The 26,941-nt window shown below is 36.0% G+C and overlaps 1 protein-coding gene across 2 annotated transcripts; it reads left to right on the forward strand.

The window, feature by feature from the left end:
• The first annotated feature begins 164 nt into the window (after nucleotides 1–164).
• LOC110674213 lies at nucleotides 165–26,385 on the forward strand. 2 transcript variants are annotated; one of them, XM_021838345.1, is made up of 12 exons: nucleotides 165–310; nucleotides 367–803; nucleotides 2,432–2,697; nucleotides 3,432–3,464; nucleotides 3,553–3,744; nucleotides 4,125–4,322; nucleotides 7,295–7,375; nucleotides 7,429–8,321; nucleotides 9,024–9,294; nucleotides 9,899–10,485; nucleotides 25,769–26,176; nucleotides 26,238–26,385. In XM_021838345.1, exons 1-8 carry the CDS (start codon nucleotides 302–304, stop codon nucleotides 7,446–7,448), a joined length of 1,236 nt encoding a protein of 411 aa, XP_021694037.1. In that variant the 5' UTR covers nucleotides 165–301; the 3' UTR covers nucleotides 7,449–8,321; nucleotides 9,024–9,294; nucleotides 9,899–10,485; nucleotides 25,769–26,176; nucleotides 26,238–26,385. The 2 variants fall into 2 exon arrangements, with proteins under 2 accessions (XP_021694037.1, XP_021694040.1); XM_021838348.1 differs by lacking the exon at nucleotides 9,899–10,485.
• The last annotated feature ends 556 nt before the right edge of the window (nucleotides 26,386–26,941 follow it).

The following is a 26,941-nucleotide window of genomic DNA, read 5'->3' on the forward strand; positions in this document are numbered from 1 at the left end:
GCGCTCGCGTCGTTTTTGTTCGTGTTTGACGTTTACACATTACCGCCACCCAGGGGGTGGGAAACTCGGCTCACTGTGCCCGGCACAGTTCTCCGCACAGTTCCGCACAACTGGGCACCCTGCTAATTGTCATTTGTTTTTGTTTTATTTTTTCATTGATTTGATTTGACAACTAAAATTTTGTTTTTGTTTGTAAATAATCGGACCGTGACCTGAACCGTGATTGTTTTTTGTGATATTTTTTATTTAGATATTTTGCAGTTTTTAGTTTGTTGTGAATAGTTTTTGAATAGTTTTAAACATGGATGAGGTAAGATAATTTAAGTTATTATAGAGAATGATGCAATAAATGTTGTTTCACTACAGGAATGGTTCTGGATGCAGCTCGAGCAAAAATACGGCCAAGTAAGCCTGCACTTAAAGAACATCCTTCGGCTGCAGAGCTTGTGCCGCCAATCGCTGGCGAACCTTACGGAGGAACGCATTCGACACATCGAGGACGACATGAGAAGCATGGCCGAATGCCTGACGGAGGAAGCGAACGCAGGAGGGACACCGTTGCGTGAGATTTATGGTCTGCAATTCGCCAAAAATCCGGAGCGGTTCCGATTTTTGGCAGGAGAAGTTATGTGCTTGCTAGACTTAGCACAAATTATGCGGGACCACTCAGCTACGTCGTTCATACGGCCTTTAAAAAAAGCTAAAGCTTGTCTTTCCCAACACCCCGAGCCTGTCGCGAACCCATGCACAGATGGGTTATTGGATAATCTACGCCGAAAAATAACCCTACATATCCGATCCATGTAAGTATTACCCTGATGTAGGGAAGGTGTACCGGTATTCGCCATGTACCAGTTATTCGCCACCCCGGATTATATACCGTTTTACGACATATATGGTTGCCAATTGTTTAATGTTCGCTAAATTGCTTTAAGGCTAAGTAGCCCGTCATTCGTTTTGGCAACAATGATGACTTTTCAGCTTGCATTTCTAAGTGATAAAACTCAGTCGTGATAGGATTATACTGACTTGAAAATGTATCACTGTACGCGCTAACATGCATAAAGTATGCTGATACTTTTTCAGTTGTGTCAGTGCAAAACCAACTGATTTTCTTTGATTCGAAATCGTTGGATAAATTAGCAACAATCATCAACGACACATACAAATTTCAATGACGGCCTACTTCGCCTTAAGATGATACGGAAACATTCTTGGAAACCGCAAAATTTTCTCAAAAAAAAACCTTTTTTTTTTAATTTTTGCACCTTTGCACTTATTTTTCGCCACCCTCCATAACAAATTAACGTAGGTGGCGAATTCAGGAACCAAAATTAAAATCGTGGCAAATACTGGTGCAAGTGGTCCAGTATTCGCCACCCCAATTTTTAATACAAAAACAAAGTTTCTGATTAGTTTATATATTTTCCCTCTCCCTTTCGTGTAATGTATTGACAGTAACCAAAGGTCGTTTGATTGATGTATAAACAATATTTCTCCTTAAGGTGGCCAAAACTGGTACACCTCCCCTAATTATTGTGAAGATGAATCGAAGCCAGACATCAAACTCGCAAGAACACAAATATAGAAAACGAGACAACCGATGATGTTGAAAACATGATAAATTGATCACTCAACCAAGTTTTCAGTTTGAAAAACTCTCTGCTTTTCCAGATTTGTGCTCTTGAATATTAAAAGGTTTTGACCTCGATGCATCTTCACCAAAGACAAGACATGGTAGTTAGGCTCAGACTGGGTACCACTTCTAGTACAGTGAAACCTCCATGAGTCGATATTGAAGGGACCATCGACTCATGGAAATATCGAGTCATGGAACAGCAATCCTTTGGAAAGCTGCTTCTAGGGACCATCATAGTAACCATGAAATTTTGTTTTTAGTATGGTTCCATGAGTCGATATCGAGTCATGGAACATCGACTCATGGAGGTATCACTGTAGTACAGTCCTTATTTCGTCTTTGTCTTTACCTTACAGGACATATTTAAATGTATACAGTCGACTCTCCACATCTCGATGTTCTACATCTCGATATCTCTCCCTATGTCGATGATTTCATAAGTCCCTTCAGTCTGCATACATTTTCACTCTCCATATCTCGATATCCTCCTTATCTCGATATCTCCATATCTCGATGTGTTTCTGTTGATTTTTCGTTCTCAACTTTCTCTCCGTATGTCGATATGATCAATATCAAAGGTTACTAGACCAGAGTTTTGGGATTCAAAACAAATTAGGAGCGCAAAATGACGTCTGTTTGTGTATTACTTTCTTGGCAACGGAGTGTTTTTCAATCTAGTATTCATCAAAACTTTGTTCTTTGTCTCGATCTCTCCCTATCTCGATGGTCCCTTCGATATCGAGATGTGGAGAGGCGACTGTAATTTGATTTATTACTTTTTCGAAATCACAGAACATCTCGAAATGACCTTATGGAAAAAGTCCATAAAATGGATGCAAAGGTGTACTTGACCAACGCCGGGCAGTATAAGGCGACAATAATATGCCCATTTTGCGAAGCCAAACCCTCAAAAATAACTCTGAGCATGGACGTCACTGGAAGTTGGCACATATTTGGATTCAAACGACATTACAATACGTTCCATTTGTCGTTACCGGACTCCATGGCCGAACCAGTTATCAAACGCAGCAAAAACGATACGAAAAAGGAGTCATACGGTAAGATATGTTAACATATTCCTTGACAAGTGAACGCCGCGTGGCAGTCAATTTGGTTCTCAGAAGGCGGTTGGGTGACAAAACGTCGCATGCCATAACGTCGAATGCCATAACGTGGGAGAGAACGGAAAATTCTTGGAAAAATGATTCTCTTCCCATAGAATAAATAATGCACTTTGAGCCAGACGTTTTTCGAAGCATATTGAATCGAAATCATTGTGAAAAAAGAAATACAATTCTAAATCGCTGTTGAAAATTTACTGCTTGCAACGTTTTATCCCCTTCGACGTCTTGGGATTCGACGTTTTGTCTTTCGACATTGTGTTCCTAAACCGTGTTGAAACAGCCATAGTGATTCCCTATTTATAAATCCTACTGCATAATAATTATTGAAAAGATTTGGAATTTAAAAAAAATCGCGTGTTTAAGGTAAAGGTGAATCGAAGGCAAACCTCGAATTTTCAAGAGCACAAATCTGGAGAACCGAACACCCGTTTGAGCTGAAAACTTAATCGATTGGTCCCCACCAGCTAGTGACCAATCAATTAAGTTTGCAGATTAAACGGATGTTTGGTTCTCCAGATTTGTGCTCTTGAAAAATTGAGGTTTGGCTTCGATTCATCTTCACCTTCAATAATATAATATAAATGAAAATTGTATGTATGGCTAAATAGGAAACCACTATAGCCATAACACTCCTAACCCTGTTTGAACATTTCATTCGCTAATTTTAGATCTCAATTACGAAGACGTCGAAGTATTAGAAGGTAATTTATATGCTGCAATTCACTTTAATAGATATTTTCCGACGATAGGTTTTCGAATTATAAACAATACAATTTTTGTGTTATTTAGAAAACATCACAGTTGAACTTCTCACCGATGTAAGCAAAAATGAACCGGCATTGAATGGTTCAGATCCATACTCATATAGAAGATCTCTCGAAATGTATAATGATAGCGTCTGCACTGAAGAATATGTGTTTGCCAAGGATGCACAATTTGAAGCAGTGGAATTCCTTGAAGGGTACCAGGAACACGTCGAAGGTAACTAACACATAACAAATCAGATGTAATTCATGCTGCACAGTGCCCATTCGATTTTGCCAACACAAAATTATTCAATTTTAGCAACATCGTTCTTTTTTGGTTTTGGTAACATTTGTGGTTGGTATTGTTCAAAAATAGGATGGTTTTCCAAAATTTGTTAGGATTTGGCAAGAATAAATAACAGTTCCTATAATTTGATTAAAAATGTAGTTGGATAACTTTCTAAATAAATTCACGATATGGACATTTGTTTGATCTGTTGCCAAAATCGAACCGACACTGTACATTGCCTTATTCCAGGGAAGTCCAGAATTTTAAAAAAAAACAATTTTTTCCTTTATTGGTTCATTTTGCTTGCATATATTTTTGCTTCACAGAGAATAGTACAGACAAACCTTTCGCCGATATAATTCAAATGAATCCGTCTTCGAGTGATGCTGATCCGTACTACGTGGAAAATGATAGCTTTGTCGAACTTCATTATGATAGTGTTTGCACTGAAGGTGTTGTGATTTCCGAGGAAGCAACAGTTGGATTTGTGGAATTCGTTGAAACGAGTCAAGAGGACACCCAAGGTAAATTAATTGCCAAATGTAAATCATATACCGTGAAGGCCCCATATTCTGTACATTCAAAGCTTTTCAAATTTCAATCTGCTGTAACTAATCTAAAACACACAATAAAACTCATAATTTTTTTAGAGCAAATACTTATCGATCTTATGTGTTTACAAGGGAAAGTATAAAGTAATGATTTTTATTAAAAAATCTTAAATTTCTTCAAGGGCGCCGTGTTCCTCTTTCTGGGCTCTCATTCTTTCAATTTTCTTATCCTGTGTATTAATGTTCATAATTTTGCACAAACGATAAGTTTTCTATAATAGGTAAAATAATTTACTAAAAGCATCATTGGCACATTGATTCCTTCTTCTTCTTCTTCTCCTTCTTCTTCTTCTTGGCAATACGTCCTCACTGGGACATACACCTTTAGCATGGCTTTGCTTTGTAGCCGCGGACTCTAAACACTCGGCTAAGGAAGGCCCCACTTTAATTCCTACTTATTTTTAATTTTCTTGCTTTTTACGTGTTTACGTCTCTAGTGAAAAGTGGCCCACCTTTAAGGCCGCACGGGACGTCATCATAATCACCCTATCCATTTCAAGAGGCAAATCCCAAGAACCACTCCATATATCGATGCGAAAATGTATCACTATGATGCTTTATATGTAGTACACAACCCGATAAATTTTCAGCTTCATCGGTTCACTAAAACTCGAGATTTGCTTCCACAAAGATTTGATGATTATTGTTAGAGTGAGACGAAAGATAGGAAAAATAACACGGTCTCCCGTGTCCCCTTAACATAGAAACTTACTGAGCAAAGTTAATTTTATCTATAATACAGTCTAAGATAGTTACTAGCATAGCATATCATAGACTGACAGTACATGTCAATGATTGCTACTCCGTCATTGATCGAAACTGGTAAGAATTGTACTTCGATCCAAATGAATAATGGATGGGTGTTTCGTTTACACTCGAAGTGCAATTTCAGCAGATCTCATATTAAAAGTCAATAGCGGCGCCAGCCAAGTCCTTACAGAAGATTAAGAAAATACGTCGACATTCAAAATATCGAACTATTCAAAGGTTATTTTTAGTAATGACAAGAAAAGAAAGCTATAGGGTAGGTGTACCAGTTATGGCCATAGTGGTTCCCTATTTCGCCATACGTGATATCTTGAATACCTTCACATTTCGAAAAATCTTTTGTGTTTTAGCAGTAAAGTAAAGGATAAATCTTGATGTTAAAAAGTTCAAAAAGATTAAAAATGTAAAAGTTATCCAAATTTTGCATACGGCCAAATAGGGAACTACTATGGCCATAACTGGTACACTTTCCCTATATAATAAAACTATATTTATTAATATAAAGGTTCATGCCAACACTTGAAGTGACGAACCATCCACAGTCAGTTTGAAAAATACATGAACGATATTGATAAAAGTTTCAAAAAAGAGTTCAAAACACTATTTATTTAATCATCTTAATTTATCTCAGTTCTATGATAATTTGTGAAATAATCCTGACAATTTTATAACAAAAACCTTATAGGGTATGAAAACGTAACGCTGTAGTACATCGACATTCATAATATCGAACTACACAAAGGTTATTTGTAGTAATGATGGAAACCGACATTTATAATGCTGGTTATTTTAAGAAATGACAAAAAAAAAGATGGAATATGAATATTAAAACTATTTAAAACAGAATAAAGGCTTGTGCCGACACTAGTAGTGACGAACCATTCATAGTTTGCTTGAAAAATACAAATAACATAACTTTGCTTTGATATAAACGTGTAATAACAAGCTCGTTTTATGCTCACCAATCGGTAATCCATCCTCGACTGAACACAAACAACTTTTGACACTCGCACAACGTAAACCGGATACGATTGACCTTGGTTCCATCACTCTATAATACAGTCCAAGATAGTTACTGTTAATAAACTGTTTTGTAGATAAAATAAACTGAACACTTTAAGGTGTGGGTTTATTCACAAATTTCATTACGCTAAAAATGGCCATTTTCGACACCCACCCACCCCCTCGTAACACTTTTTGTGTGAATATTTCATAAATTTTGTATGAGCCGTAACATCGCGAAGACACCCACCCACCCCCTTTAGCGTTATGAAATTTGTGAATGGGCCCTGTAACTCTCAAGATAAATATTATAGTATTGTGTATTTCTTTCACTACTGGACTGCGAAGTGCGGTCTCATAAGTGCGAAAGTGAGAATAAAAGTGCGGGATTGCTTTCAATCCTGTTGGTGTCTTCAGAGCACTTATTCTTTGATTTACAAAGAATAAGTCCCCGGAGGACACCTACCCGATTTAATGCAATTGCGCACTTTTATTAGCGTTTCCGCACATGTAAAAACTTCTGCGATAGTCCAGTGGTGAAAGAAATGCGCAATATTCTAAACGAATTTACCATAGGATTTCAATCGAAATCTAAAAATACACACTAGACATGGAATCCTAACAAATTTTGTTATATTTTCAGCTCATGTTATCCAGAATTGACATTGTTGAGAAACGTATCATTTTGTTAAATAAACTCACTGGATTTAATTCAGAATGATATATTCTGTCTTGAATTATATTCGGTCCAGAATCCTATAAGGACTTGAAACACTATATAGCGCAGCGTAAAGTAAATGTTCTGTAATCCTTAGCTTTCAAATGGAGCGCCTTTATAAATTATGTGTGATCGCATGTGATTTCAATAAATCACGCTATTTGAGATCAAATGGTTATTTTCCCCCTATATTTCCAAATGAAACAATAATTTAAAGCTAAATAAACACTATACGTTTAATTGAGCTCAATCTCATGTTAATTTAAACTTAAATGAAATTATTTTGGTGGACTTAGAGGATGTTCAGCTACAAGTTCATGGCATTGCTTAATTTTATGTTCATACCTGTTTATACATCTAAATTATATTTTAACGATATATTTGTTTTTATTTTTAGTGGAGATTAAATTCGAAGAAGTGTCAAACGATAAAATCTATTTGCATCCTGATGAAACCAGTTTCGATCCTCTGGAGGGAAGTAGGTAGTGAAGAAAATTTCGAAAATTTTCCCCTACATCTTATTTTTTCCAGCAAATCCGTCGGAAAACTGAAGGTTTGGAGTGAGCCGGTCGAACACTTCAACGAACCTTGCTCTGCGACCGATCAACCTAACACTTTACTTGATCTACACGTCAGCATTCACGAGCGGGCAAAAATTACCAATGAACGAGGCATGCGCTACAACGACTTAGAGTTGGATGTGGCCGCTTACGATTATATGACGGCTGGTTGTAGTAACTATCAATTTAAAAGACAAAATATGTCTCTGCCTTGCATCAAAACGTTGAAAAAGCATATCTCTTCGCATACTGAAGATACTCGAGAAGGTATTTTAATGATTGCTCCACTCGTCAAATACTTGAAGGCTCACGACTACCCGATGCGTGTTGTACTAAGTGAGGATGGAACACCTGTATCGCCAAATCCTGAATACGATTGTAAAACCGACTCAATTCGAGGACTAGTCGCTCCTTTGAATGAAAACGGCATGCCAAAACAAGATCTGTTCATAGCCAGTTCGGTGGCAAAACTCATCAACGATCTCGATACATACACCGTTGGCGAATATTTGTACACGATTCTTGCAACACCATTGGTCCCGAAAGCATCACCTTTCTGCATTTTCTATATGTGTACGGACAACAAATTTACACATGAAGATGTGCTTCGTAGATGGCGTTATATTGAAACACAACTTGCTAATGCTGGAATCACTGTAGTAGCTAATGCTTCCGATGGGGATCCACGATTGCTCACTGCTATGAAATGCAGGACAGGTCTTCCTCGAGAAGCGCCGTGCAAAGTGTATGGACCACATTTTGTTGCTGAATTAGGCGACGATGCACTTTGCATCCAGGACTCAATCCACTTGATCAATAAACTAAGGCATAGTTTACTAGATCCTAAAAAGCATATGTACCTTGGTAAGTATTTTACCTCCCATAAAAGCATAACTGTCCCATAAAGAAAAAGTAGGTATTGAGAAAATAGCGCTCGAAGTTTGAAGTTTGTCTTCTCATACAAATGTATATAATTGTCTAGTACATTTCTGCATGCCATATTAAGCCATAAACCAAGTTTACCCTCTCTTTCCCATGACTTTGATCGATTATTAAACAGAAAAAAAAATCATCACAAAAAAACTTTAATGTAAAAAAAGCTTGAACAAACAATATTGCAAATGGGCTAAACTTGTCAAAATCAGTTAAAAAGTAGTTGTTTTTGACAGTAAATTGATTGTTTATCAATAGTTTTACTATTGAAACAGTTAGTTAGCTAATGGTTTAATCTGATGAGTATACCATAGAGGTCAACTCTCCATAATTCGTAATTGAAAGGACCATCGAGTCAATGATGTATCCATGCCATCCATGTTAGCTTGCCTTGAAAACCAACTTTCACTAAGGTTCTCTAACTCGATATCGAGATACGGAATATCGAGTAAGCGAAAGTTGACTGTAGTAACTATTGCATAGTATTCATCTGATTTGGTTGTCTCAAGTTCATCGAAAATCAATGGAGCTCTGAATCTACCATGAAAAATAAAAAAAATAAAAAAAATAAGTTGAAGGCCTAAAAGCAATGGTGAATTAACTGCTTATAAATATTGCATTATTTCATTTCAGGAAACTTTACAATCGCATCGTCGCTTTTGAAACAGATGATGGATTATGGAGACAAATCTGTGCATAAACTGAATCCATCCGATTTAAATCCGTTGGACAAAATGAAATTTGATCCATCAATAAAATTAATGTCTTCCGAGTTGATTGAACATCTGGGCGAAGTGGTCCCTGGAAGCAATGGAACGGTTGCGTATTTGAAAGTAATGCGTTTGATATATCAAGCATTTATCGAAGAAAACATCCCACCGAAAACCCGAATTACAGCGATTTGGTAAGTTCATCTATTATTAAAAAGTATTATAGGCTTTTAATAGAAACCACACGATGAGATGGTCTTTTTACCAACAGTTTCAAGAGTTTCAGTAAAGTTTGTACATCGGTAAATTTTGCTTCCTGAATATACTGACAGGTCTAGCTTATAAATGTCTTGTAAGGTACAACGGGGCAAGTTGAAAATATGGCTCTAATCTGGCATTTGCTGCTAAGAACAAATTGCTAGCTTGGTATACACATTTAGATGACTTCACTGCAGATTTGAGAAATTTTTACCCAATTAAAAATCGTCAGTTTTAGTTTTTAATGATTTTAGGTGTCTTAAAACAAGCATATTTAGCATGGGGTCATGCACAAATTACGTCACGCTCCAAGGGGGGGGGAGGGGGTCGAGCCAAGCGTGACAAGTCTTACAAAATTTTCGGAGGACTCACACAAAAAGTGTGACAAAGGGGGGGGGGGGAGGGGGTCGAAAAAGTTTAAATTTAGCGTGACATAATTTGTGTACCATCCCCATTCGAATGATTTTTTTTTATTATCAAAAACAGCACTACTGACTATCAATTGACCAAAAGTATAATCCTCGTTTCTATTATTTATAGGACTGCTTTATTTTTCATTCGAGCTTGGCGTTCTATTAGTTTGAAGAATACGAAGAACATCAAACAATGTCCAACTTCAAATGTCTATTGGTCCCTGGAACTCAACGCACATGCACTTATCCAATTTGTAATTGTTTGTCGTGAAAATCACCATCCGGAACAATTTAACGTTCCCATCCTGTCCAGTCAACCATGCGAAACATGTTTCAGGGAATTGCGTTCGATGACTACACTAAATCACACTGCCATCAATTTCACTATTAAGGACGTCGAGCAGAGGATGCAAAAGGTGCAGATGAAACTGCTAATAATGTATCGCAGGAAAAATTTGCTTCATTTCCCTACTTTGCGAAAACAAGAACAAAAAGCTTCAGAAACAATAATTTATGATCTACCAACCGACGATGAAATTTGTAGAGCTATTTTGGACGCAGAGATTGACGCCACAGAACTTCTAATTTCTGTCGGATGCATTAAGGATGAAATCGAATTTTCCAATAATATTGTTATTCGAAATTCTCAAACAACACCCGAATTTCAATTTGTCAGTGCGCTGGACGAGACAGAATGGAACGATGAAAATGTTGGTAAGACCATCTTTATACATTATATATACTTCCCTCAGTAATGTCTTTTATATATGTAAAAACCTCAAATGTTTGTATGAGCTACAACATAAACCTGTGGGCTCCTGGATCTGATCGGGTAAAAAAGAGGTAGTTTTTGGAACACGCCAAGTTATGTTTTTTTTTTTGTTTTGAATGTTTGGCACTAATAAGCGGTTTCTTCACCACCAGGCCTTAAACATAGTTTAAGGGGGCAGGATCATCAATTTGAAAATTTTCAAAGGCAATTTTTTCGTTAAAATCATGAAAATGTGTTCACTATATTCTTTTCTCCAACCGAGACACAGTGAACACAATTTCGTTGAATAAATTTTAGTTTTGAACTACTCTGCCCATAACTGCATAACAGTCACATTCGACATTTTTGACAAATTGGAGTTAATACCATGGAGAGTCATCAAATGATAAATACTTTCGATCAACTTAATGAAATCTGTGAGATTGTTCTAGAAAATTCGAAAAAAATACCAAGTTGTTTTGTCACATTGATAATTATAATCGCATAACAGTCACATTGAGATTATAAATGAGCCTCGTAATGTAATAGCGATGAAATTTCTATCCGAATTATTTTCTGACTATTCACCTAGTATGCGATATGAGTTGTACAAAATATCAGCCTCAAATAAGTACTTTTGAGTTCCTGGTAATTTTTCGAAATTTTAGTTTCCTCCCATACTGCCATAAAATGCACACTTTGTACTCCATTTACTCAATGCCTACTTTTGTCGAATGTTACAAATATGCAGTTATGGGCAGTACTACAGTTGTTAACTACTATTAAATTCTCTTCTAAAAGACATTCAGGCTCATTCTAACAAACTTCATAAAATCTAAATATGGAAATATTAGACAAATACAGGGTGTTTGGTTCCGGACTTTAAGAATTTTGAGGGTAGATAGATCTCCACGAGTTATGAAAAAGTGCCCAAGGAACATAGGGTCGCAAGTCACTGCTAAGTGAATTAATCACAATTTAAAGTTTTTAAATTTTCTCATCTTTGACGCTCCATATCTAAATAACTATTAGTCGTACATTCAATCTCTGCGCACGAATCGAAAGCTTATGACCTCATCTTTCTTAGCTTCTTCGACATGAATTTTGTAGAAAATGGTTAACATGCATAAATAATGAAAAGTTTACAAAAAGTGACGAAAAACTCAGCATTTTTTCAGGTATTTTCATGAAATTTAATATGATAATGAAAGTTCCTTTAAAAAAGTTCTTCTACAAAATACGCATTACCTTGTTAGCTGCCAAAGTTTCTTTGTGAGCAACATTGTATGTTTTGTAGATTCGTCACAATATCACTTTTAATGTTGCGCACCAAACAGTAATAAATCAATCAAATAATTGCTGGTAACCCTATTCGTTCGTGTGTTCGTTGATTGCTGCCTTCGCGTGGGAATGAAGTGGACGGTGACGACGGATGTTGGTCGTGCCGAAGCGGAGGGAAAATGAGTTCGCTTTGCAATTTGCACCATGTCATCTTCGCTGCGGCGTTTGGTTTGTAAACAGTTTCACAAACAGATTCAATGCGTGCGCCGCATGACTGTCGTAGTAGCGAAGGTGTATTTATAACGACTGATCCCTTTAAATTCTTCGCACTAGTAGCTGAGCTACGGTGCAGAGCGGATGGGGGTGCGCGTGCGCGTGCTGCGAGAACTCAATTTGTGCATTTCTCGTGTACGACGTTGCACTTTTAATGCATTATTATGCTATTATGGGTCATTTATACTTGAATTACATGTGGGATATAGAGATTCATAATCTTGACCCATATTGTAAGCGATGTACATAAAGATGGGCGAGGGAGTCTCACAGGGCGAGAGGTCGGTTTTTGAATAACCATATAGGGGGAAGAGAGGTGTGGCCAATGAACACGGTACAAACAAATTTTATTTTATGTTTTTGTACAAATCACGTGGTTCATGGACAACCTCTTTTCACGCAATACGCGCGTCGTTGTAATGTTGTACTTGTAATGTAACCTCGTAAACCTCGCTCGTGATACACAGCACAAGCGATGTGAAGTCTTAGGTCAATTTCTCAATGCGGTGGAAATTTGAGAAAATGTCTAACCCTAAACGACTTTCAATTGGCGGGATTCGAACCCACGATCAACAGCATGGCTCGCGGAATTACCGGTACGGCTGGCATATGATATGATATGTAGGAATATTATAATCGCGTAGAACATAGTTTTGCATAATGTACTTGCTAGAAGAACCTGCTCCTCAGCTAAGTGTAAGTACTTCCACCGTTATTAACTGAGTGGTTTTCTTTCCAATTGATCATTTTGTGCATTCTTGAGTCGTAAAGGTTCCTTTCAAAATCACAAGCAGCATTTCCAGAACTTTCAATAGAGATTGCTAAAGCAATTTCTCTCCTCTTTTTCACGAATTAAATTACAAGGAATTATACTGGAGATAACTCAAAACAACGACATAGTAATTCGTTTGAGGATTGCTTCAGGAATGATTTCAAGAATTATTCAAGGAACTTCAACGAAGGTTTTTTCAAAAATTAATCTGGGAGTTTCTTGATCTCCCAATTTTTATGCCTGGAATGCTAGAGATAGTTGGGTCTCGGGTTTCCAACCCGACGGGATCGCGTTTAAAAAAAATTGAGTTCAGGTTGCTTTCAACCTTCAGTTCAAAAGATTTAGGTCGGGGTTTGGCTTGGTAAATGTCATGTTTCGGTCGGGTTTGAGTCGTCTTTGGTGATCATTATGAACAGAGCAACAATCGCCAACGAACATTTCTGCTAAACAAGAATTGAAAAAAAACACTCTCAAGCGTACTCCAACGTACGTATGTCAGAAAAGTTTATTTACTAGTAATTTCAAAATGGGGTTTTAGAAGGATTTTCTCAAAAATTGCTTTCGAGTTTATAATCAGAAAATTTTGGGTTTGAGTTTGGAAACGAATTATTATTTCGGGTTTAGGTCGGGCCTGGGCTTAAAAAAATATGTCGGGTACGGGTCGGGTTTGGTTTTATAAAATGTGAATTCTGACCAAACCTACCTTCTGGAGTTTTTCCAAAAGTTACATTTGAAATACTTGACAGAAAATTTGTCTGGAAATCATCAACAAAAACAATATTTTTATTTCTCTAGAACACACTTTTGTATTTTCCAAGGAATTGTTTAGGTATTTCCACATTAAGTGGTTCTGAAATTATTGCAAAAGTTCTGTTGGAAACTTTTCAATTTGTTCCTTTTGGAATTCTCAAAGAAGTTCATGATTTCTTCAGGCATAATTTTTTGAAATGCTAGATGAGTTCTTTCTGGATTTTTTTCCTCCAGAAGTGTACCTTCAGGAAGTTTTGAAGAACCTCCTGATGAAAAAAATCCTGGAACTCTGCATGAAAACCTTTGGATATTCCAAGTGACACCTCTGGGGTTTTATGCAATATGTTTTTTGGAATTCCTTTATGGAAATTTGACTACAAATTGATACAGAAATGCGTATAAAGATGCTCTCAGAAAACAATCCAGTGATTACTTCCAGGATTGCTTAAAATATTCCTTTAGAGACACCTCCCGGTGCTCCAGCCAGCAAGCATTCCTTAAAAAAATTTCTCCAGGACTTTCTAAGAAACACCCTTTTTTTATTTTTCATCTGTTCTCTCAAGAACATTAACCTTATTTTTATTATTTTTTCTCCGTTTCATACACAATAATATAGGGTGCTTCAAACATTTGCAAGATTAATTGAATAACTTTTTTTTATTTTCAGTGGTTTTCAGGTTTTTCCTCCAAAATTTTGCAAGTACCCTTCTGGATTAAATTTCTGATGCCTCATTGATTCCAAATATTGGTTGATTCAATGCTGAGAAAATTTGACTTGTTTTTTCCAGTTTAGTTTTTGACATGTGTCACAAACTCAAGTAAAAGTTTGGTAAACAATATTCAAATGTTTGGTTCAAATTCCTATAAAGTAAGATTTATTCATTCGACACGTCAATTAATCAAAAACTTATGTATATTTTTTCAGGTGGTGACCCTAAACTATTGAACGCGAGTTTACATTAACTTAAACAAACTTAAACTAAAACTTAATCCAGAAATGTAATCATAACGAATCAAACTATGTGTCTTTAAACTATAAACTAAACAAAATTCCTATAGTGGTTTTCCCAAGAATGTATCACAGGCTCTTTTTAGGTATTCTACTAGGAATTTTTTTAAATTTTTTGTCCATGAAATTTTCAAAATAATCATCCAAGAATTCTTCAATCAATTTCCTGAGGTACCGGAACTCCTTTTGCTTTGAATTAGAACATTTAAACTTTTGAACGCGAGTTTACATTAAGGATGCCTCTAGGAGATTGGACTGGAACTCCTACATAAGTTACATTAGAAATTTATCATGATGAATTTGAATCAATGATTCTTTCAATACTTTCAGAGGTTTCTTCAAAGAATACTTAAAAATCTCTTAGGAATCATTCAAAAGTTTTTAATAATACCATAATAACTCCTGGAGCCTTTCGAAACAAAAATTGTTGATGAATTCTCCATTAATTTCATTGGGAAATTCTATAGCAGTTACCCATGAAATACTCTCAATTAATTTAACACATGACGAATTCCATCCAGAATGATTTGAAAAAAAAAATGGAAACCGTGCTCGATAATCTTTGATTATGATTTCATTTTACACATGTTTTAGTAATCCCCATCTGTTTTTTTTTCTGAATTGCTGCGCGTTTACCGCTACAGCTACCTGTGCCCCATATTTCGTGTATAAATCCCTTAGTTTTCGGCAGGAATATGTGACGAATTCCATGTCAAATTGACCAATCACAGAACTCGAACATCGTCGATTTGCAGTGAATTTTGCACATGTTTTTGGTATGGTAGAATAAGTGTTTTCCATAGATCAATTTGACATGGATCATTTCGACTTAAGAATACCCCATGGCCTATGAGTTTTTGCGTGCAATTTATTTAAAAAAATATAGTTCTGAAACTGTTGATTTCAGAGAAAAAAATGTTCCACGTAAAATTCAAAAATAAAACATGAATTTTAAATAACACAAATATTACATTTCAAATATTTTTATATTTTCACCGTGAAATCTTGATGGCAAACAGTTATTTGGGATAGCGTTTCATGATGAAGAAATTTTAAGTAAACAAGTTTTTCTAAGAACCTCTTTTGGTCGATTTTTAAAATTATTCTAAATCATAATGATATTCACAATCACCTCTCTAGAAGCAGCCCTTTTCGAGTTATTTCAAGCCAAATGCCAAAATATATCATTTTAATAATTAAATAGGACATTTCCATTAGTTATAGGGGAAGTTGTACAAAGCAAAGCTATGCTGAAGGTGTCTGGGTTCGATTCCCGATCGGTCCAGGATGTTTTCGTAATGGAAATTTCCTTGACTACTCTGGGCACACGGAAATGGCAACCTTGGCAAAAGAAGCTCTCAGTTAATAACTGTGGAAGTGCTCATAAGAACACTAAGCTGAGAAGCAGGATCTGTCACAATGAGGACGTAATGCCAAGAAGAAGAAAAAGAAGACGGAGGACAATTGAAGTAAAAATATCAACGAAAACTAAAATTTCAGAAAACTACTTTTGAAAATGAGAACTGACGTATTTTTTTAGTTCGAGAGTCTTGAGGTTTTTCAGTGAGATGAACATCGTTATGATATGAAGTCAAACCTGACACCTTCAGATTACCACCAACAACTGTTCATCTGAAAATATACCAAAAGTACTTTTTAGAAAAACTTTTGCATTAAAAGTTTCTCCATCTTGAAACAGAGCCCGAACACAAATGTTTACAATCAAGATTCCATGGTGGCAATTTAAAACAATATTGAAAATGGGGTTCTGAGTAATATAAAATTTTGTTTAATTTTCATGATAAAATTTATATATTTTTCAGTGCATATTGTTTTCTTTAAAATTGGAACATTTAATTTCATCTAGAACTAGAATTTTTCGAATAAATTGCACGCAAAACCTCATGGCCATTTTCAAAAGTTATTATTGAGTAAAAATGATCGATTTATCTATCAAAAACACTTATTCTACCATACCGAAAACATGTGCAAAATTCACTGCAAATCGAAGATGGTCGAGATTTGTGACTGATCGATTTGACATGGAATTCGTCACATGTTCTGTCGGAAATTAGAAAAATTATACACGAATTTTGGGGTCCAGATAGCTGTAGCATTAAACGCGCAGCCATTTAGCGAGACGCAGTTGGGGGTTATGGGTTTGATTCCCACCGGTCGATGATCTTTTCGGGATAGAAATTTTCTTGACCTTCCAGGACATAGAATATCTTTGTACCTGCCATACGATATACAAATGCACAAATGGTCATTCGACAAAGTAGGCTCTAAGTTAATAACTGTGGAAGTGTTCATAATAACACTTATCTGAAAAGCAGGATTTGTGCCATTTGGGACGTAGTGCCCATTAGAAAGAAAAATCCACGAGTTTTTAGACTTATTCATCTATGGAGTTCGCCAGAACTTATCAAGAGAACACTTCAAGGAACTCTAAGAGGTTCTCCAGGAATGCCTCCAGGGATTCCCCTTAAACAATCCAAGTTTTCTTGAACTTATTTTTCCTGAAACTTCTAAAGGGAATCAAAAACTAAAAGCACAAACGTGGTAATTGCAAAAAAAACCTAGACAAAAAAATTATAAACATTATCATAAACAAGTTAACACTAAAGATGAAAAAGAAAAAGATATCTGTATCATCAACAGTTGAAACATGTGCTGTAATATACAATAACTTGAAATTAATTACTTTTTTAAGTCAAAAACGAACGAATTTTCAGAAATTAATAGGGCTCGTACGCAGCCCAAGTAACAATTTTAGTTTAACGAATTACTTCCAGGGTGCTATAAATAAACGCCCATAAAACCACTGTTGCCTTCATCGCTCCCCACAAAACCTCTAGTAGATTAGAACGTGACCAGTTGGTCCACTCTGAAAGAGGCTATGAAGTGTATAATTATGTCACACGAATGAAGCAAAATATCATGTATGGTAGCTATTTTGAGGCCATCTGTCCTGGATGAATGTCGCTTCATCTTGTAAATTATTTTATCATAACGTCGATCGGATTTATTAATTGTTAATGTTAATGACATAAGTAGTGACGTTATATTGGTGTGGTAAGTATTAAATTTGCAATGTTAACCCCTCTACCGGCAGCTTCAATTTTTACCGTCAAAAAATATTCAAATCGCGATAGATTTTTTGTTTCTAGATATTTTTGCACCATTCTTCACAAGTTCTCAAAAAACTCTTCTAGTTTTCGAAAGTGTGTCGATATTGATAATGGGTCATCTGAATTCGGAGATATTCCAACATTCCTTAGGGGACCGACGCGTAGCCATAACCAACGTAATCATCTCAGGCTACAGAATTTTTATCGTATTCACACATTCACTACTCGAAACGATATATTAATGCTAGCATGTTGTGAAAAATATAAGCAATTTGGAGCAGCTGTCTTTAAATTATGAGCATTTATGTTTCTGGTACCACCCTGGACAAATAAAGATATTGATAACTCTAAAAAACCTCAAATCGTAATTTTTAGATTTCTCCAAGAATACTGAACTGATTTGTATGTTTTTTTCAGAGTAGCTCGTTATAACCTATTATGTATAACACACATTTTATTTTTTGATAAATTGACCAAAAACAAAATGGCCGCCAAAGATATTTTATATGGAAAATGTCGGTCCCCCAAGGAACATCGGAAAATCTTCATAACCAGATAACCAATGATTAATATCGACTCAGCTTCTTAAACTAAAAAAGTTTTTTTGAGATCTTGTGAAAAAATGGTGCAAAAATATCGAGAAACAAAAAAGTTATCGTGATTTGAATATTTTTTGACGGTAAAAAATGAAGCTGCCAGTAGAGGGGTTAACATTGCAAACTTAATACTTACCACACCAATATAACGTCACTACTTATGTCATTAACATTAACAATTAATAAATCCGATCGACGTTATGATAAAATCATTTTCAAGATGACGCGACATTCATCCAGAACAGATCGCCTCAAAATAGCTACCATACATGCTATTTTGCTTCATTCGTGTGACATAATTATACACTTCATAGCCTCTTTCAGAGTGGACCAACTGGTCACGTTCTAATATACAAGAGGTTTTGTGGGGAGCGTTAAGGCAACAGTGGATTTGTGGGCGTTTATTTATAGCACCCTGGAAGTAATTCGTTAAACTAAAATTGTTACTTGTGCTGCGTACGAGCCCTATTAATTTCTGAAAATTCGTTCGTTTTTGACTTAAGAAAGTAATTAATTTCAAGTTATTGTATATTACAGCACATGTTTCAACTGTTGATGATACAGATATCTTTTTCTTTTCCATCTTTGGTGTTAACTTGTTTATGATATTGTTAATATTTTTTTTGCTAGGTTTTTTTGCAATTACCACGTTTGTGCTTTTAGTTTTCGATTCCCTTTAGAAGTTTCAGGAAAAATAAGTTCAAGAAAACTTGGATTGTTTAAGGGGAATCCCTGGAGGCATTCCTGGAGAACCTCTTAGAGTTCCTTAAGGCGAAGTAGGCCGTCATTGAAATTTGTACGTGTCGTTGATGATTGTTTCTAATTCATTTCACGATTTCGAATCAAAGAAAATCAGTTGGTTTTGCACTGACACAGTCAAAAAAGTATCAGCATACTTTATGCATATAGGCCCGTACAGTGATACTTTTTCAAGTCAATATAAACTATCAAGACTAAGTTTAATCACTTTGAAATGCAAGCTGAAAAGTTATCATTGTTGCCAAAACGAATGACGGGCTACTTAGCCTTAAAGTGTTCTCTTGATAAATTCTGGCGAACTCCATAGATGAATAAGTCTAAAAACTCGTGGATTTTTCTTTCTAATGGGCACTACGTCCCAAATGGGACAAATCCTGCTTTTCAGATAAGTGTTATTATGAACACTTCCACAGTTATTAACTTAGAGCCTACTTTGTCGAATGAACATTTGTGCATTTGTATATCGTATGGCAGGTACAAAGATATTCTATGTCCTGGAAGGTCAAGAAAATTTCTATCCCGAAAAGATCATCGACCGGTGGGAATCGAACCCATAACCCCCAACTGCGTCTCGCTAAATGGCTGCGCGTTCAATGCTACAGCTATCTGGGCCCCAAAATTCGTGTATAATTTTTCTAATTTCCGACAGAACATGTGACGAATTCCATGTCAAATCGATCAGTCACAAATCTCGACCATCTTCGATTTGCAGTGAATTTTGCACATGTTTTCGGTATGGTGGAATAAGTGTTTTTGATAGATAAATCGATCATTTTTACTCAAAAATAACTTTTGAAAATGGCCAATGAGGTTTTGCGTGCAATTTATTCGAAAAATTCTAGTTCTAGATGAAATTAAATGTTCCAATTTTAAAGAAAACAATATGCACTGAAAAAATATATAAAATTTATCATGAAAATTAAACAAAATTTTAAATTACTCAGAACCCCATTTTCAATATTGTTTTAAATTGCCACCATTGAATCTTGATTGTGAACATTTGTTTTGGGGCTCTGTTTCAAGATGGAGAAACTTTTAATGCAAAAGTTTTTCTAAAAAGTACTTTTGGTATATTTTCAGATGAACAGTTGTTGGTGGTAATCTGAAGGTGTCAGGTTTGACTTCATATCATAACGATGTTCATCTCACTGGAAAACCTCAAGACTCCCGAACTAAAAAAATACGTCAGTTCTCATTTTCAAAAGTAGTTTTCTGAAATTTTAGTTTTCGTTGATATTTTTACTTCAATTGTCCTCCGTCTTCTTTTTCTTCTTCTTGGCATTACGTCTGGTCTGGCACGGACAATTTAAGTGGACTGTATAGAATTAAGTCCGTCCAGACGCGGGTCTTCAGAGGTCCCTGACCTCCACCTTCGATCGTTGACCTTTCTCACTAGGATCACTACACTGGGACGAGTTTTATGTTGGCAAAAAACTAAACTTTATTTCCGACCGCGAACCGAGTACAGAGACGTAATGTCTTGTTGGATATTGGTGGCTAACTAAATTTATTCTGGTGCAAATTGGCTATTATAAACATCTGGATGCGGCGATCTCTCGGGAAGCGAGAGATGGGAGATAGCTCTTATCGCTCCTATCTCCTATCTTAGGAGAATTGAATGCGATCTAAAGAGATCAGAACCAGGGGTTCGCAAACTAAATGGACCGAACAACGTCCTCATTGTGACAGATCCTGCTTCTCAGCTTAGTGTTCTTATGAGCACTTCCACAGTTATTAACTGAGAGCTTCTTTTGCCAAGGTTGCCATTTTCGTGTGCCCAGAGTAGTCAAGGAAATTTCCATTACGAAAACATCCTGGACCGATCGGGAATCGAACCCAGACACCTTCAGCATAGCTTTGCTTTGTACAACTTCCCCTATAACTAATGGAAATGTCCTATTTAATTATTAAAATGATATATTTTGGAATTTGGCTTGAAATAACTCGAAAAGGGCTGCTTCTAGAGAGGTGATTGTGAATATCATTATGATTTAGAATAATTTTAAAAATCGATCAAAAGAGGTTCTTAGAAAAACTTGTTTACTTAAAATTTCTTCATCATGAAACGCTATCCCAAATAACTGTTTGCCATCAAGATTTCACGGTGAAAATATAAAAATATTTGAAATGTAATATTTGTGTTATTTAAAATTCATGTTTTATTTTTGAATTTTCCGTGGAACATTTTTTCTCTGAAATCAACAGTTTCAGAACTATATTTTTTTAAATAAATTGCACGCAAAAACTCATAGGCCATGGGGTATTCTTGAGTCGAAATGATCCATGTCAAATTGATCTATGGAAAACACTTATTCTACCATACCAAAAACATGTGCAAAATTCACTGCAAATCGACGATGTTCGAGTTCTTTGATTGGTCAATTTGACATGGAATTCGTCACATATTCCTGCCGAAAACTAAGGGATTTATACACGAAATATGGGGCACAGGTAGCTGTAGCGGTAAACGCGCAGCAATTCAGAAAAAAAACAGATGGGGATTATTAAAACATGTGTAAAATGAAATCATAATCAAAGATTATCGAGCACGGTTTCCATTTTTTTTTCAAATCATTCTGGATGGAATTCGTCATGTGTTAAATTAATTGAGAGTATTTCATGGGTAACTGCTATAGAATTTCCCAATGAAATTAATGGAGAATTCATCAACAATTTTTGTTTCGAAAGGCTCCAGGAGTTATTATGGTATTATTAAAAACTTTTGAATGATTCCTAAGAGATTTTTAAGTATTCTTTGAAGAAACCTCTGAAAGTATTGAAAGAATCATTGATTCAAATTCATCATGATAAATTTCTAATGTAACTTATGTAGGAGTTCCAGTCCAATCTCCTAGAGGCATCCTTAATGTAAACTCGCGTTCAAAAGTTTAAATGTTCTAATTCAAAGCAAAAGGAGTTCCGGTACCTCAGGAAATTGATTGAAAAATTCTTGGATGATTATTTTGAAAATTTCATGGACAAAAAATTTAAAAAATTCCTAGTAGAATACCTAAAAAGAGCCTGTGATACATTCTTGGGAAAACCACTATAGGAATTTTGTTTAGTTTATAGTTTAAAGACACATAGTTTGATTCGTTATGATTACATTTCTGGATTAAGTTTTAGTTTAAGTTTGTTTAAGTTAATGTAAACTCGCGTTCAATAGTTTAGGGTCACCACCTGAAAAAATATACATAAGTTTTTGATTAATTGACGTGTCGAATGAATAAATCTTACTTTATAGGAATTTGAACCAAACATTTGAATATTGTTTACCAAACTTTTACTTGAGTTTGTGACACATGTCAAAAACTAAACTGGAAAAAACAAGTCAAATTTTCTCAGCATTGAATCAACCAATATTTGGAATCAATGAGGCATCAGAAATTTAATCCAGAAGGGTACTTGCAAAATTTTGGAGGAAAAACCTGAAAACCACTGAAAATAAAAAAAAGTTATTCAATTAATCTTGCAAATGTTTGAAGCACCCTATATTATTGTGTATGAAACGGAGAAAAAATAATAAAAATAAGGTTAATGTTCTTGAGAGAACAGATGAAAAATAAAAAAAGGGTGTTTCTTAGAAAGTCCTGGAGAAATTTTTTTAAGGAATGCTTGCTGGCTGGAGCACCGGGAGGTGTCTCTAAAGGAATATTTTAAGCAATCCTGGAAGTAATCACTGGATTGTTTTCTGAGAGCATCTTTATACGCATTTCTGTATCAATTTGTAGTCAAATTTCCATAAAGGAATTCCAAAAAACATATTGCATAAAACCCCAGAGGTGTCACTTGGAATATCCAAAGGTTTTCATGCAGAGTTCCAGGATTTTTTTCATCAGGAGGTTCTTCAAAACTTCCTGAAGGTACACTTCTGGAGGAAAAAAATCCAGAAAGAACTCATCTAGCATTTCAAAAAATTATGCCTGAAGAAATCATGAACTTCTTTGAGAATTCCAAAAGGAACAAATTGAAAAGTTTCCAACAGAACTTTTGCAATAATTTCAGAACCACTTAATGTGGAAATACCTAAACAATTCCTTGGAAAATACAAAAGTGTGTTCTAGAGAAATAAAAATATTGTTTTTGTTGATGATTTCCAGACAAATTTTCTGTCAAGTATTTCAAATGTAACTTTTGGAAAAACTCCAGAAGGTAGGTTTGGTCAGAATTCACATTTTATAAAACCAAACCCGACCCGTACCCGACATATTTTTTTAAGCCCAGGCCCGACCTAAACCCGAAATAATAATTCGTTTCCAAACTCAAACCCAAAATTTTCTGATTATAAACTCGAAAGCAATTTTTGAGAAAATCCTTCTAAAACCCCATTTTGAAATTACTAGTAAATAAACTTTTCTGACATACGTACGTTGGAGTACGCTTGAGAGTGTTTTTTTTCAATTCTTGTTTAGCAGAAATGTTCGTTGGCGATTGTTGCTCTGTTCATAATGATCACCAAAGACGACTCAAACCCGACCGAAACATGACATTTACCAAGCCAAACCCCGACCTAAATCTTTTGAACTGAAGGTTGAAAGCAACCTGAACTCAATTTTTTTTAAACGCGATCCCGTCGGGTTGGAAACCCGAGACCCAACTATCTCTAGCATTCCAGGCATAAAAATTGGGAGATCAAGAAACTCCCAGATTAATTTTTGAAAAAACCTTCGTTGAAGTTCCTTGAATAATTCTTGAAATCATTCCTGAAGCAATCCTCAAACGAATTACTATGTCGTTGTTTTGAGTTATCTCCAGTATAATTCCTTGTAATTTAATTCGTGAAAAAGAGGAGAGAAATTGCTTTAGCAATCTCTATTGAAAGTTCTGGAAATGCTGCTTGTGATTTTGAAAGGAACCTTTACGACTCAAGAATGCACAAAATGATCAATTGGAAAGAAAACCACTCAGTTAATAACGGTGGAAGTACTTACACTTAGCTGAGGAGCAGGTTCTTCTAGCAAGTACATTATGCAAAACTATGTTCTACGCGATTATAATATTCCTACATATCATATCATATGCCAGCCGTACCGGTAATTCCGCGAGCCATGCTGTTGATCGTGGGTTCGAATCCCGCCAATTGAAAGTCGTTTAGGGTTAGACATTTTCTCAAATTTCCACCGCATTGAGAAATTGACCTAAGACTTCACATCGCTTGTGCTGTGTATCACGAGCGAGGTTTACGAGGTTACATTACAAGTACAACATTACAACGACGCGCGTATTGCGTGAAAAGAGGTTGTCCATGAACCACGTGATTTGTACAAAAACATAAAATAAAATTTGTTTGTACCGTGTTCATTGGCCACACCTCTCTTCCCCCTATATGGTTATTCAAAAACCGACCTCTCGCCCTGTGAGACTCCCTCGCCCATCTTTATGTACATCGCTTACAATATGGGTCAAGATTATGAATCTCTATATCCCACATGTAATTCAAGTATAAATGACCCATAATAGCATAATAATGCATTAAAAGTGCAACGTCGTACACGAGAAATGCACAAATTGAGTTCTCGCAGCACGCGCACGCGCACCCCCATCCGCTCTGCACCGTAGCTCAGCTACTAGTGCGAAGAATTTAAAGGGATCAGTCGTTATAAATACACCTTCGCTACTACGACAGTCATGCGGCGCACGCATTGAATCTGTTTGTGAAACTGTTTACAAACCAAACGCCGCAGCGAAGATGACATGGTGCAAATTGCAAAGCGAACTCATTTTCCCTCCGCTTCGGCACGACCAACATCCGTCGTCACCGTCCACTTCATTCCCACGCGAAGGCAGCAATCAACGAACACACGAACGAATAGGGTTACCAGCAATTATTTGATTGATTTATTACTGTTTGGTGCGCAACATTAAAAGTGATATTGTGACGAATCTACAAAACATACAATGTTGCTCACAAAGAAACTTTGGCAGCTAACAAGATAATGCATATTTTGTAGAAGAACTTTTTTAAAGGAAGTTTCATTATCATATTAAATTTCATGAAAATACCTGAAAAAATGCTGATTTTTTCGTCACTTTTTGCAAACTTTTCATTATTTATGCATGTTAACCATTTTCTACAAAATTCATGTCAAAGAAGCTAAAAAAGATGAGGTCATAAGCTTTCGATTCCTGCGCAGAGATTGAATGTACGACTATTAGTTATTTAGATATGGAGCATCAAAGATGAGAAAATTGAAAAACTTTAAATTGTGATTAATTCACTTAGCAGTGACTTGCGACCCTATGTTCCTTAGGCACTTTTTCATAACTCGTGGAGATCTATCTACCCTCAAAATTCTTAAAGTCCGGAACCAAACACCCTGTATATAAAATAAATGGGGGCCTTCCTTAACCGAGTGGTTAGAATCCGCGGCTACAAAGCATAGTCATACTGAAGGTGTCTGGGTTCGATTCCTGGTCGGTCCAGGATCTTTTCATAATGGAAATTTCCTTGACTTCCTTGGGCATAGAGTATCGTCGTACTTGCCACACGATATAGGAATGCGAAAATGGAAACTTTGGCAAAGAAAGCTCTCAGTTAATAACTGTGAAAGTGCTCATAAGAACACTAAGCTGAGAAGCAGGCACTGTCCCAGTGAGGACGTAATGCCAAGAAGAAGAAGATAAAATAATACATTAAATTTTAAATTGTGTGTAACATTTTACTCTCTATTTTAGAAGAACCAATCCGAGACAACAAAGATTCTAGCCGATCAGATGAAGCAAGTTTTGTTGACTGCAATGGGAATGAATCTGAGAAAATCGAAACAGCAGAAAGCATATTTTAACGAGCAGGCGGAGAATTGATACTACGGAATTGTGAGTCGGTATCCAAAAGCCATTCGTTTAAAGTGAAAGGGATTAATGGGAGAATCATCCATGTTAAAAAGTCCACAATGCTTTGGCTTTTATCGTCTGGCCGCTTTAAACGTTCAAATGATAGATTAAGGCGTTTCCACCGGATCCGAACGCTCAATGCTCTGCCGATTACCACCAACCGTATTAAGGATGACGTGACCATTGGAGATTGGGTGGCATTGAGCGGTCGCCTGATTTGCCATGTTAGCAGTTTTCAATATCAGACAGGTGAAAATACAAGTTATAAAATGTATACATAACTTTTAAGACACTTAATCAAATCTTGCAGGGAGATCTAAAGCGTGTTCTCTACAAACTGTTCCTGTCAAATGCCCTGCTAACGTGAAACGCAGAGGTATTTTTCTAGTTGGGAATTTTTATAACGTATCAGAACAAGGAGCCCTTAATTTGTGTAACGAGCGCCACCGCCAAAAGGATATGAAGAATTACAAAACACATATTGTGGCTCCTACTAAGAAAGCGAATCGTTCCAGTTTGGTGTTGCCAAGCAGTACATTAAAGTTTCTGAAGTCTTTAAATGTGCTATAAGCATGACACTTTCTATCATGTTTCTAATCGTATCGTTCTTGCATATCTCTAATCAACCTCAGCATGCTCATCCGAATACATAATGTAAATCTGTTACTATCAGATTTTGATTTGTCTTCCATTTATAGTTTTATGAATAAAAAAAAGTTAAAACGTCGCAGAAGGGCGAATATGTAGTAGATGTAGACCGAAGCAGACGTAGCAAAATAAAACAAAAAGTCCGAACTAGTAGTTTTTTTTTATCCTTTTAAGGCTGATTCACAAATTTCAGAGGCCTAAAATGACCATTTCAACACCCACCCAAACCCGTCGTAACCGATTTGTAAAAATATTCTACAATTTTTCTATGAACCATAACATCTTGAGGACATCAACCCATCCTCCTCAGCGTTATGAAATTTGTGAATGGAACTTTTCATTGCTTATTATACATAATAATTAGAC

Source organism: Aedes aegypti, chromosome 1, assembly GCF_002204515.2.
Source record: "Aedes aegypti strain LVP_AGWG chromosome 1, AaegL5.0 Primary Assembly, whole genome shotgun sequence".
Classification (NCBI taxonomy): domain Eukaryota; kingdom Metazoa; phylum Arthropoda; class Insecta; order Diptera; family Culicidae; genus Aedes; species Aedes aegypti.